The following is a 14517-nucleotide window of genomic DNA, read 5'->3' as shown; positions in this document are numbered from 1 at the left end:
TTTGTATGATTATGTGTGTGTGTTGTGGTCCTGATTTTTTTTAGCATGTTATACGCGTACAGTGGCGCTTTTATTCCCACAGAACAGAAAAACAGAAATTCTTCCTTTGCCTTCGCATTTTTTTTGTTGCACATCGCTTTTCCGCTTTCTTTCAGGATTGCCGACCGTCCCTAACACGTGCATTCAGCTGCAAACCGTAGCAGAGCACACTCTTCACACGCCTCATTTGCCCGTCTTTTTGTGTGTATGTGTGTTTGTTTTTATCTGGTTTTAAATAATATCGCTACAACGGCTGTTCCGTTACGATTCCTGCCTTTTCGATTCACAGCAGCGAACCCTGCACGGCCAATGTTTCCGATGCTGATTGGTGCACGCTGCGTGTCCCTGCATTTCTAGCCCATCAATGCCCTGCCGCAGCGTCGATGGAGAGTTAGTGTTTTTTTTTATAAATAAGACGATACATATTTTCCCGCTGCTCTCCATTTTCATACTTCCACGGGAAATGGGGAAACGGGGAAGGATCGGGCCCGGGAAAGGATAGCAGAACGGCAGAGAACGGTTTGCCTTGTGTGTGTGTTTGTGTTTGTATATATATTTATATTTAAAGAGTAAGTATTAAGGAGCTTTTTCTTTTTATCCGTATGCAGGAGATGCATCTTGGTGCATGCGTATTAATGCTGCTCGCTTGCATGCGCTTCCTTCTGCTGCTGCCGCTACTGCTTGGTTTATGTTTTTTGTTTTTTGTTTTGTTATAGTATTAATATTATCTTTAACTACTACTGTACTAAACGTCTTTCCAATCCGTTACGCCATTCGTTAAATCTCGCATCTCGTTTTGCCCTTTAGTAGTTTTAATTATATGCTGCGCCTTTTCTTTTTGGGGTGCACTTTGAGTCCACACAGTGTTTATTTTGCTGCTCTCTCTCTCTCTCTATCTCTCTCTCTCTCTCTCTCGTTTTCACCTATTTTCTATTTCATTTTGTTTCTCTCTGCCTACAATTCCCGCAGGCTGCCTGCAGGAAAGGATTCTGCCCCATGTCCTTGCCCTTACGGTTTTGGCTCCGTGTTTGACCCAGCTGGTTTCCTAGAGCTTCCACGGCTGGTGAAGAAAACCCTCGCATCCTTTTAGGGTGTTAAGGGTACTGCGATTTCTGCTTGGTGTGTGTGTGTGTGTGATAAGCCTCAAACTTTACGACAAGATTCCTAGGGAATCTGTTTCTCACACCGCTCGACCCGCTGTAGCTCGCGAGGAAGCGGTGGAAAGGAGGAAGGGGTTTGCACGGGTACGTGGGGGGGGGGGGAAGGGATTGGTGAGTGGTAGTCCTAGCATGAGTTAGCATAAATATCGCGCCGTATGGGCAGGTACAGCACGACGGTTTTTCCCGGCGCACACACACACACACACACGCTAGGATGGAAGCCAACATACGATAAGCCAATGTAGAGACCATTCTGTGTCTGTGTATAATGCAAAAATCCCAACAGAAAAAAACAAACAAAAAAGAAACACCGTAAGCGGTAAGCGCTTGCACTAAAAGCAAACCACAATTTACCTCCTTCCCGTTCGCACCGCACACACGCACGTTTTCAAATCACGCTTACGTCCTCCATTTTGTTGTTGTTTTTTTTTAAATGTTCGTTACGCCAGCAAACTAAACCGCGAACACCATTTCGTACTATCACAATGATATATGTATATTCCCCCTCCCCCCCCCCCCCCCCTTCCACGCGGGAAGGTTTTGTGATTCGGGGGGGGGAGGGGGGGCGATGTGGGGAGGTGGGGGATGGGGAGGAACCCAGAACCAAACAATCCTAGCAGACGGGTGGTAACATCGAGCCGGAGACTTTTTGTAAACGTAATACTGTGGAGAGAGCGAGTGTGATGGATGGTATGACTTTTATGCTTATCAGATACAAAACATAAATACATAGTACACGGAAGGCTCACCACTCCACAACTCCACCGAGAACGGACTGTGTGTGTGTGTGTGTGTGTGTGTGGGAGGCCCATTTTGTGCTCTACAATCGAAGCGCTAGTATCGTTAGCAGAGGGTTGAAGCATTAGATTGCATACTTTCAGGCACTTGCTCGGCCGATAGGTTCAAAACGGAAAACCGTTCCCCTTGGTAGTTAAAAAATTCAAATTAAAAAATAAATTTCATATCTGAAAGTATTGCGAAACCCTGCAAATCAAACCAACACAATGCGGCTGCTACAAATGTGTAAAAAGTTGTGTAGAAGAAGTAGAAAACAAAACCCATTCCCCATCCCATTCACACACTGAGATGGATGGATGACGCATGGCCAATTGGTCGATGGCCAGTCACAAAAATGGAAAAAAAAATCCAAAAACTGTAAACCCACATCAGCTCTCTCTCGCTCTCTCGGTTCCCACCCCAAAAACGATACCACCACCCCTTCCACCACCACCATCCGCAATTCAGCAGTCCGACTGTGCCGCGGAGAAGTCTAGATCCTTTTTGACGCTGCGTGCGAGACGATCGAGCTCGAGGGCGGCATCGGTGCGCATGCTTATCTTGTCGGTTGCCGACACCGGCTCGATCGCTGCCGTACCACCACCGTTCATGACGTTCACGCGCGGTGACAGTGAGGAGGGCGAGGCGGATGCGCTGAGCGGACCAACGCCGCCGCCGGTACCGGTGACGCCACCGGCGGCAGCGGCCGCCGCAGCCGAACCGGGCGAAACCGACTTCTTGTGCAGCAGGGAGTTGAAGAAGTTCGCCAGCACACCTTCGCCGCTCTGCGTGCCGGGTGTAAGCTTACCGTCGACCTGCGACGTAAATAGGGCGGGGGTTAGAGCCTTGTGTGTCACACACCGGCACGGTGCAGCGGTTTGATGGGATTGCTTACCTTCTTTGGTGAGCCCTGCGCACCGGCGGTCACCGGCGTCCGCTGGGTGCTCTTCGTACCGTTGCTCGGCTGCGACCGGAGCGGCGATTCGCCCCGCGTTGGCGTTTGGCCCTGCTGTAGCAGCTGCTGTTGCCGGGCAAGGAATGATTGCTCATCCTCCGTTTGAATTTCGCTCTCACGGTTCGATACAGTCTAGAGATAGAGGGGTACGGGATCAGCCAAGGGCACCCAGATTTGGAGAGGAACGGTTTGTTTTTTTCTTCCCCACCTTCGCACTTACCTTTCTCGAAGGCGGTTGTGCAATAATATCGTTGTAGTAATCGTCCGGTTTGCAGGACTGCATGTTCTCGTACAGTATGCTAATCTTCTTCATATTATCCCAACCGGCCGGTCTGCAACAAGAAAAACAACAGGCTGTTACTCACACACATACACAGCCCACTCTAATGGGTAGGAATGACGCACATTAGCACCGCATCCTTCTCCACGACCAGGGCGGGCGTCCGGAATGGTAAGCCGTAGATTCGGTGCGTGAGGTATTTGTAGAGCAGATCGCAGTTCTTGTCCTCCTTCACGCTGGTGTAGAAGAGTGACGCACCGTACATCAGGCAGAACCGTCGGATCCACTGCTGCATGAAGTCGAAATGCTCATCCCGATAGTCGAGCTCCTTCTCCAGCGTGGTCATATAGTCGGTCTGCGGGGTTTGGTTTGTTATTATTTGGGTGAAACATATTGTTCACATTGCCTACACCCACCTTGGTAACGACGACAACCACATCGAGGCCTAGGTTGGTCGTGAGGACGCCTTCCGGCAGCGGCAACGTGTCCAGCTCGTCGTCCACCGAGGGCAACCGGTTGGTGCGCTTGATCGGCGACCCGGGATCGAGATCGTCGATCGTTTCGCAGTAATTCTGCCATTCGGTCGTTAACCGTGCCTGGCACTGTTGCTTTTCCTCTGCAAACGGGTACGGGGTTGTGAAACCGTCGGTTGCAGTGGCCACCAGGGGCCAAATCTTCACCTACCTTGATCGATCTTTAGCCCAGCGATGTGATCGTCCAGTATCTTCATCCAGTGTTGCAGCTGATCCACCCAGCTCCACGGTGTCGTCATCGAGAGCGTCAGTATGACGAGCGTGTGCGGGAAGTTCTGTTCGTTAAGGGCGAACTTGAGCAGATTGTTGTGTCCTGGATCGCCGTCCAAAATCCACACACTGAGACGCGTCACGTCTGTGGAAAGCAAACGAAGTGCGATTGTTTAGAAAAGCTGGAAAAAAATCCCGGACGCGCCCGTACCGTCTCGATACTCGTCTCGCACATCGATGTAGGCATATTCCAGGCCGGAACCCTTCTTCGGATCCTCGACGCCCTGCAGCTTAGCGATGAGGGTGGTTTTGCCGCTCGCATTATCGCCCAGCACCAGCACCGATTTGTTCGACGGCAGCTTGGTGTTGCTCTGTGTTTGCACCTCGCTCAGGATGGACGACCTGTCGGGGAAGGTGGAGATGATAAGCAGCAGGATTCCGTCATCATACCGTTGGTGGGTGAATGTATATGCTAATGTGTTGGAACATGGAACCAATACCGCAGACAGCACGAAGGTGTGTGCAGTAGGCGAGCTTAACATGACGTAAGATGATCGCGCTCATGTCGATGCCTATTTTTTCGGGTGTTTGCTTTCTTGCTCATCGGCGGTTTGTCATTTGACTTCCAGCGCCAACTGTCCCTCCCTTCGCTGTTGCATGCCGTTGCCACGTGACATATTTGTCTATTTGTTTTACACCTTCCATTACCTACAACAAACAGCCACACACACAAGCAAATGCCATCACTATCTCTCACCAAGCGATGGATTAATCGCAGTCGGCCTAGTAGGGAGATAGTGACATTACCGTTTGCCTGCTGCATGGCTTAATTTGGTATTACGCTGCTAATTTAAATGCGACATGCGTCCTCGTCCGTTGTGATTCATGCATGTCGGAAGGGTAGTGTGAGGAAGCTAGTAAGCTGCAATTGCTTTTCGATTGCATACATTCCTATACTGAATCAAATTATAACATTACCCCAATTTAGGAGAGCTTCTCCATCTTCTTAGGTTAAAAATCTTCCAGATCATACCGATGGCTGACTTTCTAGGCTTCTTTGCCATAACCTCGACTATGACTTGATTTTACCCGTAGCTAAAATCGCGGATTGACGGTCTGGATGGGATTTGATACCCAACCCTGACACGCCGCATGATGAGCGACCCGCGAAGAGATGATGCCAGTTCCATCTCTTCTTCTATTTCTTCTTGCTTGACCTATCGACCTGTTAAATACATGACCTGGTGTCCAATCCGTTTCTAGGAGACACGGTCCATGGCTGCACTCCTCCATCCCCGGCTGCATCCGATCTCCCTTAGGTCTGACTCCACTTGATCCAGCCAACGAGCTGGCTGGGCTCCTCTACGCTTCGTGCCGACGTTCCTGGTAGGGCATGAGTCTGGCATCCGCATCACGTGCCCTAACCAGCGTATCCTTCCGGCTTTGGCAACCGTCAGGGCGTCTGCATCGCCAAACAGTTCAGCTAGCTCATGGTTCATTCTCCTTCTCCACAAGCCCTGCTCGCAACCACCGCCAAAGCCTTGGATGGTCAGTCCTCACTACGGAGGAACGGTCCAGGACAGGATTTGATCCCCGGTAGTAATATTAGTGAGTGTTTAACTGGTGCTTTAGCACTACAAGCTCAACACTTCTCTAGGCATAAGTTTACCCAGCGCTGGATAGTTCCAGCGCCCGTAAAAATCGTCTCCGGATTGAGGTTACCCATGCCAGCAGGAAAAGAAACTGCGATATGCTGTTCGGGATGTGAAATTGGAGCAACTGTCAAATTTGGATCTTTCCTAACCATCACCAGGCAGAGGGTGGATCACATCTTGCTGACACCTGCTGTCATGCGAGGGATTGATCGTACCGCCCTGCGAGAGGCAATAGGTTTGCCTAAGCAGCACCTCTCAAGCAGACCGAAATGAAAAGAAAGCGGAGCGTGGGAAAAAAAGAAAGGCCGGTTGGCAATCGGTTTCCGGCATCGGATCTTTTGTGGATCAAACTCGCAAAGACGATGCTGGCATGCCGGGGATGTCTTGAATAGGAAAAAACAAAACCCCCGGATGAAAGGCTCAGGTTACTCACCAGAGGTTTTCCTTCGCTTCGGCATCCTTCTTGCGGGCGGCCGTTGTGGGGGTGGTAAGCCCGTGCACCTGTGACTGCGTTAGAATTTCCATCTCGTCACCCAAAAAACCTTTCTCGTTGATAAGGAGGGTGTGGGTTCGTGTCCGAACGCCAGAGTAGGTTGATCGTGGGGCGGCGCACTAGGCTGTTCTCTGTACCGCTCGCTTTATCAGCCGGTGAAACAACACTTGCACACACACACACACAAACACTAACGTGCGCGCACAGCCGCAGACGCATGCACAGCGCAAAATGCACACACACACACGCACACTCGGTGGTGGCCGCGATTGAGGCTTTCTGATGGAGGTGTTGATAGTTGTTGATGACGATGCACGGTGCGCTGCAGGGGTTTTCTTTCACCGAAACGAGAGTCAGCTAACCCCCGGCACTTGTGAACTTCACACCGTCACGGGCACCAGAGACGTGATCCTTTATTTGGCACAGCATCCACCGGTTCGATAAAATGAGAAGATAGACAGTGAGAAGAGGATATTAGAAATCAATGCAAAAGAAAGCCCGTACGTAAGGTAAATGGTTAAATGGATGTTGGAAAGACTTTTGTGCCCCCCCCCCCCCCCCCCCCCCTGTTTCTATGCCGCACGGACTCTCTTTTCGCTTTCACACATACACACACGCACACACACACGCGTAGACGCGCGCACTGTTACAACCAGATGGGAACGGGGAAAGAAAAGCGTGAGTCATCGATGGAATCGGCTGCCGAATGTCCGTGAGGAGCTGCAATTTTGCCGTTTCCACGCACGATGTAACGGGGCCGTAACGGGTTGTAACGGGTGTGTCTTCTGCTCCAAGGTTTCTTGCTGCTTGTCGCTGCGTTTCCTTTTCCCCCTGAGCAGGGGAGGGGGAGGGGGCGTTGGGGGCTCTGGCTGTCACATCCGCCAAGCAGCAGCAGCAACACCTGGAGGACCGATCGGGCAGGGTGGGATAACACAAACTCACGGGCGATGACGACGACACCCGGTGGTGCCGTGGCGTTAGTATTGATCGGTCCCTCAAGCAGGTCCCGCAATCTCAACAAACGGCACGGAATCCGACGGAAACGGATGACGGTCGGTCGGCTTCCATCAGGTATTCTACACACACACACACACACACACACACACACACTAGCATACGGGATTTTCACACAGTCGGCCAGTCACCGAGAGTCACCAGCAAACATGCAGCACACATCAACACAGCCACACACATACACGGACACGGGGACATGCCACAAACGCATGCCGAAGCGAGTGTGAGGAATTTCGGACGCACGGGTGGACTGATGTCATCGCGAATAGGGTGGCGTGGCGTGGGCGCTTCACTCTCTCTCCCTCCTCCTTCCCCCCTCCCCACCGTTACCCCTTCCTTCTAACCTGTCCAACCGCTTCGAAATATTTCCACCTTATTTGGCGTGCACAGGCAAGGGGATGGCAGAGGGGCGAAGGGGGGGGGGGGGGGTGAAGGGATTTGGATGCTGCAGCCAGGATTTTGTGGCCAGGTCTGCTGCTGGTTGCCCTCGCTCGTTCCTGCCCTGTGCTACTTACGTGCTGGGTGAGTGTTGTTGGGGCGGGTGTGATCGATTCGTGGTCGAGGATGGTAGCGGCGCTACTTCGACTACGGATTCTTGGGTCGAATTCGTCGCTAGCCCATCCAAGTGGCCATTTTACCTGGCTTTGACGTATGTCGTTTTCTTTTCGCTTTTGTTCTCGCTTCGCAAGTGTCTTTGCTTGGTTTTTTTTTTTTTTTTGTTGGTTCATCCACTTTTGACAGCTGCTGCGTGTGTTTGTGTTCGTGTGTCGTACGCATCGCCAAGGTGTGTAGAGAGATTGATGACGCAATCGGTATGTGTATTTCCTACCCCCCCATTCGATGGAAATGGTAATCGAAAGAAGAAATTGGTGGTGTAAAAAACCTTTTCCTTGCTTTTTAAATTTATTGTCTTAAACAATTACAGACCCGGGATGTGAATCTGCAAGGGATTTCTGAACTTTTAATTGTATCAACTTGATGTGGGATCGTTCCGTAGCAATGTCGCCGGGATTTACTGCTCCAGGTGCCTTAAAGCAGTACATATTGTGGTGCTGCCATTCGATTGCTGCAAAACAATCAAGTATAGCAATAACAGGCTTTCTTACGCATTTCTATGAAGTTTTTCGTGAGTAAAAATCGTAGCAAATAGAGGCAAGCGAAACGTAAACAAACACATTTCCCGATGCGAAAAGCGCCAACAGTCAAACTGTCAAAAATGGTTGTAAGCACCTTGGCACTGCATTTTGAAATATTTTGCAACACTTCGGTATCGGGAAAAACAATTAATTTAATACAATTCGAAGGTAAAAATGTGCATAAGTGTCATAGTACAACATTTCACTGTTTATTCATCTTTTTAATACTGCTTCCATGTACCTGGAATGGTTTATTTTGAGCTTCGCTGTTTACATCCACATCTCACACATAGATGGCGCCGCACACGATGCACCTGCAGCTGAAGGTGCACTCCAAACAAGGGTGTCACGTGACTGGGAAAGCCTTGAGGGATTACGTCGCTACATCGTTCTGTTCATGTGGTGTTTTCAACCCAGTCAATGCCACCGTAAATCATCTCGCTAAAGCTGAACTACTTTTCTTCCTTTGCGCGTCACGTGCTGTGGTGGGCTTAGCGGTACGTGGATTAAGCCTCAAGCTCGCCCCACGCGACACCCTGAATGCACAATGATCACGATACCGATCGATGCAGAATAGCGATGTGATAGCGGGTCCCCAAAAGACCCATTCCGCTGAAGGGACAAAATCCGCCACATGAGACGGGAGCGAATATCCGGATTTGTTTTTGTTTTACGGGGATAACTACACTGTAATGTGCTTTATTATAATTATTTATACCAGCACGCAATAATATATTTCCTGCCTATTTTTTCGCGATAATATGTGTTCTGGAGGGTGTGTTACCTCGAACGCGGAATGCAGTTGGTTCTTGTCTGTTTCGGTAGTTGTTCCGGGCCCACCGGTAGTTCGATTGTTTGTTCTGTACACTTTTTAATTCGCTATACCTGGACACACACACACAGTTTTTGGCGGGGTACCGTGATTTAGCTAACGTAATAAAACCTTACAAAAATTAAATATTGCCACAAATAACAGAAAACAAAACACATACACACACACAGACGCCTCTCTTTTTGCGTGGGGAGGGGGATGGGTGCGGGAGGTCGGTTAAAGGGAAAGGAAAGATTTAAAAAATTGGACACTCAAGGTCACAAAGGCAGATACATAGGGGGAAAAACGGGAATCAAATGGGACGAGAGATGATATAACCGGAAGCGGAACCATTGAGTAACAACTTCTCTCACACAACCGCACACCTAACGAACATTTTAGCACTTCCAAAAACAAAGGTACCGGGAACACGGTAAATCCTACCCGTGGGTGCGATAGGGGGTCGTGTTTTGGGGAGCAACACGAATCCCAGGCGGGCAGGATTTAGCGCGCCGAAAACGATTGTTGATTGATGGTCAATATTTGATAGTGCTGGTGAGGATGTGGCTGGGAATCGGGGGAAGGGGCTTCCGTGCAGAATCGTGTTCCATAAACTCTCTCTCTCTCTCACACACATTGTCTCACTGTTGTTTCGGTCCGAACCGTTGTGCGAGCTCATTAAAGGTATGCCGCCCCCCCACACGGGTATTCCTCTTAGAAGATTGGAATGTAGTTATCGATCTTGGCCCGATGCTTCTGGGCGACACACTCCGCAATCCACACAATGTTGCGGCACTCCTGCTCCTTCAGCTTCAGGTAGGAGTAGAACACGCCGAAATGGAACTGCTGCATAAAGCCGTACATGTTCAGCTTCACCTCGTGCTCGTAGAACTTGTCCTCGAGCGTTTTGTCGCCCGGATTGTTGCCCGACCCATCGAACAGGGCCGCATACTCGGCGTAGTACTCGGCGACCGCCTTCACCTGCTCGTAATCGTCCGCTCGCGCGAGCGCGGCCAACCCGTCCGGGTTCATGCGGCCACAGCGCGGATACAGCTTCGCCCGATCGTCCTTGGACAGCTCGGTGCCGAACGAGTTGATCGTGATGATGATCGCACGACGATCGGCCTCGAACTGGAATCGAAAAATGGTCGAACGGTAGCGCATGAATAGGGGACGGTCAACACTAGCTCAGCAAGCAGTCAATAATTACCGCCAAAATTTCGCACATCACGTCCGCGGTAGTGCCACCGATGTTCTTGCAGAAATCGTAGAACGCCTCCAGGTACGCCTTGTACAGCGTGTTACGGATGATCTCGATGTTCATCTCGTCCAGATCCTGCTCCGAGATGCAGTCGACGAAGAACGGGGCGAGCGGCGTATCGACCAGCACCGCATTGTAGAGTTCGGCCGGGGTGGCCGCTACGTGGATCGCCTCCATCTGCTCGAAGCTACCGAGCGGGTGACACTTCGGTATCAGCTCCGAGATTGGGCGCTGGTGCAGCGTGCCCGTAATCAGCAGGATGATGTTGTCGATCATGTAGCTGTACGTGATGTAGTCCAGAAAGGTGGACAGCGGTTCGACGGCATGGTTGCGCATATGCTGGAACTCAATCACCAGCTTTTCCCGCAGCTTGTCGTCGATCACCGACACGGCCAACGGGGACGGTTCGTTCGCCAGGAACTGCCCATAGTCCGTACCCTGCAGATGCAGCTTCAGGTCTGCACCGAGCGACCGAGCATGGTGAGTAAGGAAAGAGGAATCCAGTTAAACATAACAATTGTGGGCAAATGTGGATTTTCTGCGAGAATATTTCTTCAAAGTTTTTTTTTCTGTTATTGCAATATGGTTTCTTCACGTCATGGGGTGAATGAGGCGGTTGAGTAGGTCATATGACCCGCCTACCCGTAAGCAACACACGAGCACACACACATACACACACACATCACGAGCAGTTGTGTCTTGAATCGCGCCGTCGTTTACAGCGCGAATGCACCACCCCACACACACCGCTCCGTCTGTCGGGTCACGAGGTCTGTTTTCCTACATTTTACCCGCTGTGCATATGATCTTCTGCGCTGGAAAAGAAACAAATGGGGAAACGAATTTCACGACACATTTTTGCCACTGACTCACCTTCGAGCGTTTCGCACTGCACCAGGTTGAGGTAGTCGGCCTGCTTCAGGATACCGCACTTGAACCCACGGCAAAGGCCCTCCAGATAGCCACCGTCAATGTTGAACATATAGCCAGGCATGTTGCTGTTTGTTCTTCGCGCGGGTGCTGCTGCTTTTCTCTTGATCGGTGGATTAGTCGCTCCTTATCCCCGCTCGGTGCTGCGAATGCCTTTTTATAAATGTTGCAACTCGCTTGATTGGGAGATGCCGTTTTCTTTCAACAAATAGTGCGCATAAGCACGCAATACGCAACACCACCAACACGCACTCACACTAGCGCAACACACAACACACACAGGTTCGCGCGAAACGACGAGGAGGAAACAGGGCCTTGTTCGACCTACTCGACCCGATGGCAAATGACAACGAACGACTTCACCGCAAGTGGCAGGCCAGTAAGCACCAGCAGCTCTCGTTTGCGTTTTTGTTGCTTATGTGCGACGGTGTGTGACCCTTTTTTCTCGGGGGAGGCCTCGTCTCATCTAATCTTGCTCAAGTGGTAAGGGCAAAATGTATCATATGACTACAATTTTGTACGCAAGACGTGGAAGCGGGCGACGCGAGCCGTACGCGAGACGAGCAAGGGAAACAGATTGCGTATCTGCGCCGTGTTTACACCGCCAGGCTGACAGATGCGACCGTACGATTACAAGGCGTTTAAAGGGAACGGACCTTTCAGCTTCCGTGGTATAAACGGGCGGCGGCGGTCAGCTGATGGAAGGCATTTAATTTTGTGTTGACCGTTACCGGTGCGCAAATTGGAAACGGTTTCGTTTAGCAAATCAAAATATTGAATAATTACTTCAAGTGTGATGAAAATCGGGTGCTGTTACTAAAACAAATAATAACAAAACAGGGCGGGAAATAAATAAGAAATGTGAATGCACCTCATTTTGACCACACGAGTTACGAAAAAAATCGATAAATCAAGTAGCTATTTAATGACAACCCACAGTAGGATTTTATGTCAGGATTTTTAAAACGTAGAAAGAAGTTTAAAACTCTCGTCCGAACTGTACGGTACGAGTAAAATTCGATAGACGAAACCGGAAAGATAGGTCAAGACCGTGAGGTTGTTAGGGCCAAAGCAGATGCTACGTCAGCAAAGTAACACGTTGAGCCGTACCAACGCACGCATCGGTTGACGACCTCCTCCAACTGGCGTAATATGGAGCACTCCGCCATGGTCTACAGAACTACAGACGCCTGGTCGCCGGAAGTGACTGACGACACGCTGACGTAGCATTAGCGTGAGCGAACACGCTGTATACAAGGAGTGTCCGATTACCAACCACACGATCATCAACAAAGGTGAGAATTGAAAGAAGAAAAAAAAACTAGACTAACGACCTTTGTCGATCGATATCATAACATCAGTATTCATTTCTAACGCAAATGTAACTCGGAGTTTTTTGACACATTTTTCATTTATTAAATTTTTACACTTCAATTGTTATTTTCGAAATCAAACTTTACGAAAAAATTTCATCAGAAGCTTAAAGCGGAAATGAAAGGGAAAGGTGATATGAGGTGTTATGAATTGAGTAATTAAAGAAGAAGGAGTTAAATCTGCTTAAACACGAGCGAAGAGGATCATTGTAACCACGTGTATGTAAGAATATCTTTAGGGCAAAGGAATCATAAAGTAGATCTGCAGCCAAAGTAAACCCTGAATGAGCTAAAACCATATAGAAGTCGACGTGATTCATGCGGATGAAAAGATGCGTTTATAGACGAGACACGAGAGCAGTCCGTTACTCCATATTTAGAACTGAATAGAAAGCGACGGATGTAGATGAAGTCGAAGAAGCCCGGAAAGACAGTCCAGACCTCGCCGAATAAAGGAAGAAGAAGAACTTAATCCGCCATCGCCTACATGCGATTCGCAAATGTCGCCATGATTACTAGATAGAGTGGTTAATGCCACTCTTCCAGCTATCCTCCAGAGTATCTTTCTCTGGTATAAAAAAAAAAGAGGCAGGCAAAAGAGGAGTGCATGGAGTTTCTTGGACATAGCGAACCATACCTCAGGGACGTATGGTGTACTTACATACAATTCCTGGAGATCTTGTGGAGATCGTTCTTGATGACAACAAGTACCCTTGAGTGTATCTTAGCATCCATATTGCTGTCAGCAACTTTCACTCAAAAGTGAGTTGAAGTGTTTGGACGACTTTAAACGTTGGCAGACGACATACCTGTATTCTGAGTGACTATTAGCAGATTGTCCTGACAGATGGCAATTCCCACCGCCGAGTCTTCACCGAGATATCCCTGCAATCGAGCGTCGCATTAAAGATCCCGTAGAACAACACTTCTCCGCCATTAAACTTCGGATGTAATGCACCGATCTCCTGTCTCGTTAAGGTAGGTGTTTACTTTATTTTCCATTATACCAATTTGCGGTTTGTGGTTGTGTTTTCACCAGGTTTTATTTTAGGCAACATAAAATCGTGCAATGATTTTCTCGTTTCGTTTAGTGTGTGTAAATGTGTTTTTTCCCCGCCCCATTTCCTTCCTATAAGTCCGTGTGTCTGTGTGTTGTATCTTCTTTTAAAGCAAACGAATTGTTTCAGTTTTACTCACGTGGCTCGTCACGAGGCTAGACGAGTATATGCAGCTGCTAACAACACGAGCTTACTCCTTCTAGCAGTGGAGAGTGCTGTATACGATTAATTTATGGCAAGAATTTGATAACAAAAAATTCCAACATAAAAACGCTCTTCCTACTATGTTGAACCTAAGGGAGCTACTATAAACGTAAACGCTAGGAGTAATAATCTTGACGGTCCTTTAAGAGCGAATGGCAAGAGCTATTGCTGCCGTTTGGTTGTGTTAGAAAAATATGTTTTGTATATCTTTTCGTTACCCTCGCGCTAGTAGTTGGTCTACCACAGCTCAGTATTACTGCTACGGAGTTCTATGGGTTCTATTTGGGAGCTGTCCGTTTTGTTGTCTTCTGGATGATGATTCGATGTAATTTGTGCATATGAAACTTAAAAAAAAAAACACGAAAAGGACCTTTTAAGGACCCCTCTGATGTTGGAGTTAAAGTTGAAGAGTATGCATTTACAGCGTTTCTCGAACCCCTGCGTTTGCGTTGCTAGTAGTAGTTGCGCGTTTAATTACGAGTATAAATAAATCACTTCCATGCTCTTGATGACTTGCTTGGGTTCCGCAGATCGTAAAACCTTCCCCTAATTGATTTACACCGCTCCACTCCGGGCTAATACTTGAACGCGCAGCAGAAGGTCCTTAATATCTCTTCTTCGCGTCACC

General features: G+C 49.0%; 2 protein-coding genes across 4 annotated transcripts; both read right to left on the bottom strand.

Annotated features, from left to right (window-relative positions):
* Window positions 1-34: 34 nt before the first annotated feature.
* On the bottom strand, window positions 35-7853 carry LOC118517508 (cytoplasmic dynein 1 light intermediate chain 2). 3 transcript variants are annotated; one of them, XM_036063731.1, is made up of 9 exons: window positions 7045-7310; window positions 6043-6513; window positions 4166-4356; window positions 3896-4099; window positions 3628-3827; window positions 3337-3566; window positions 3152-3263; window positions 2872-3063; window positions 35-2791 (listed from the first exon to the last, which is right to left on the bottom strand). In XM_036063731.1, the coding sequence occupies exons 2-9, from the start codon at window positions 6132-6134 to the stop codon at window positions 2441-2443; spliced, it is 1572 nt and encodes a 523-aa protein (XP_035919624.1). In that variant the 5' UTR covers window positions 6135-6513; window positions 7045-7310; the 3' UTR covers window positions 35-2440. The 3 variants fall into 3 exon arrangements, with proteins under 3 accessions (XP_035919624.1, XP_035919626.1, XP_035919623.1); XM_036063733.1 differs by lacking the exon at window positions 7045-7310 and adding an exon at window positions 7755-7853 and having other exon boundaries at window positions 39-2791; XM_036063730.1 differs by lacking the exon at window positions 7045-7310 and adding an exon at window positions 7632-7835 and having other exon boundaries at window positions 39-2791.
* A 1046-nt stretch (window positions 7854-8899) lies between these two features.
* LOC118517509 (V-type proton ATPase subunit d) lies at window positions 8900-11886 on the bottom strand. The gene is made up of 3 exons (XM_036063734.1): window positions 11198-11886; window positions 10274-10782; window positions 8900-10194 (listed from the first exon to the last, which is right to left on the bottom strand). Exons 1-3 carry the CDS (start codon window positions 11316-11318, stop codon window positions 9778-9780), a joined length of 1047 nt encoding a protein of 348 aa, XP_035919627.1. The 5' UTR covers window positions 11319-11886; the 3' UTR covers window positions 8900-9777.
* Between the last annotated feature and the right edge of the window lie 2631 nt (window positions 11887-14517).

Source organism: Anopheles stephensi, chromosome X (genome assembly GCF_013141755.1).
Source record: "Anopheles stephensi strain Indian chromosome X, UCI_ANSTEP_V1.0, whole genome shotgun sequence".
NCBI classification, from domain to species: domain Eukaryota; kingdom Metazoa; phylum Arthropoda; class Insecta; order Diptera; family Culicidae; genus Anopheles; species Anopheles stephensi.
The sequence above is the reverse complement of the archived record's forward strand: the minus strand, read 5'-3'. Positions and strand labels throughout refer to the sequence as shown.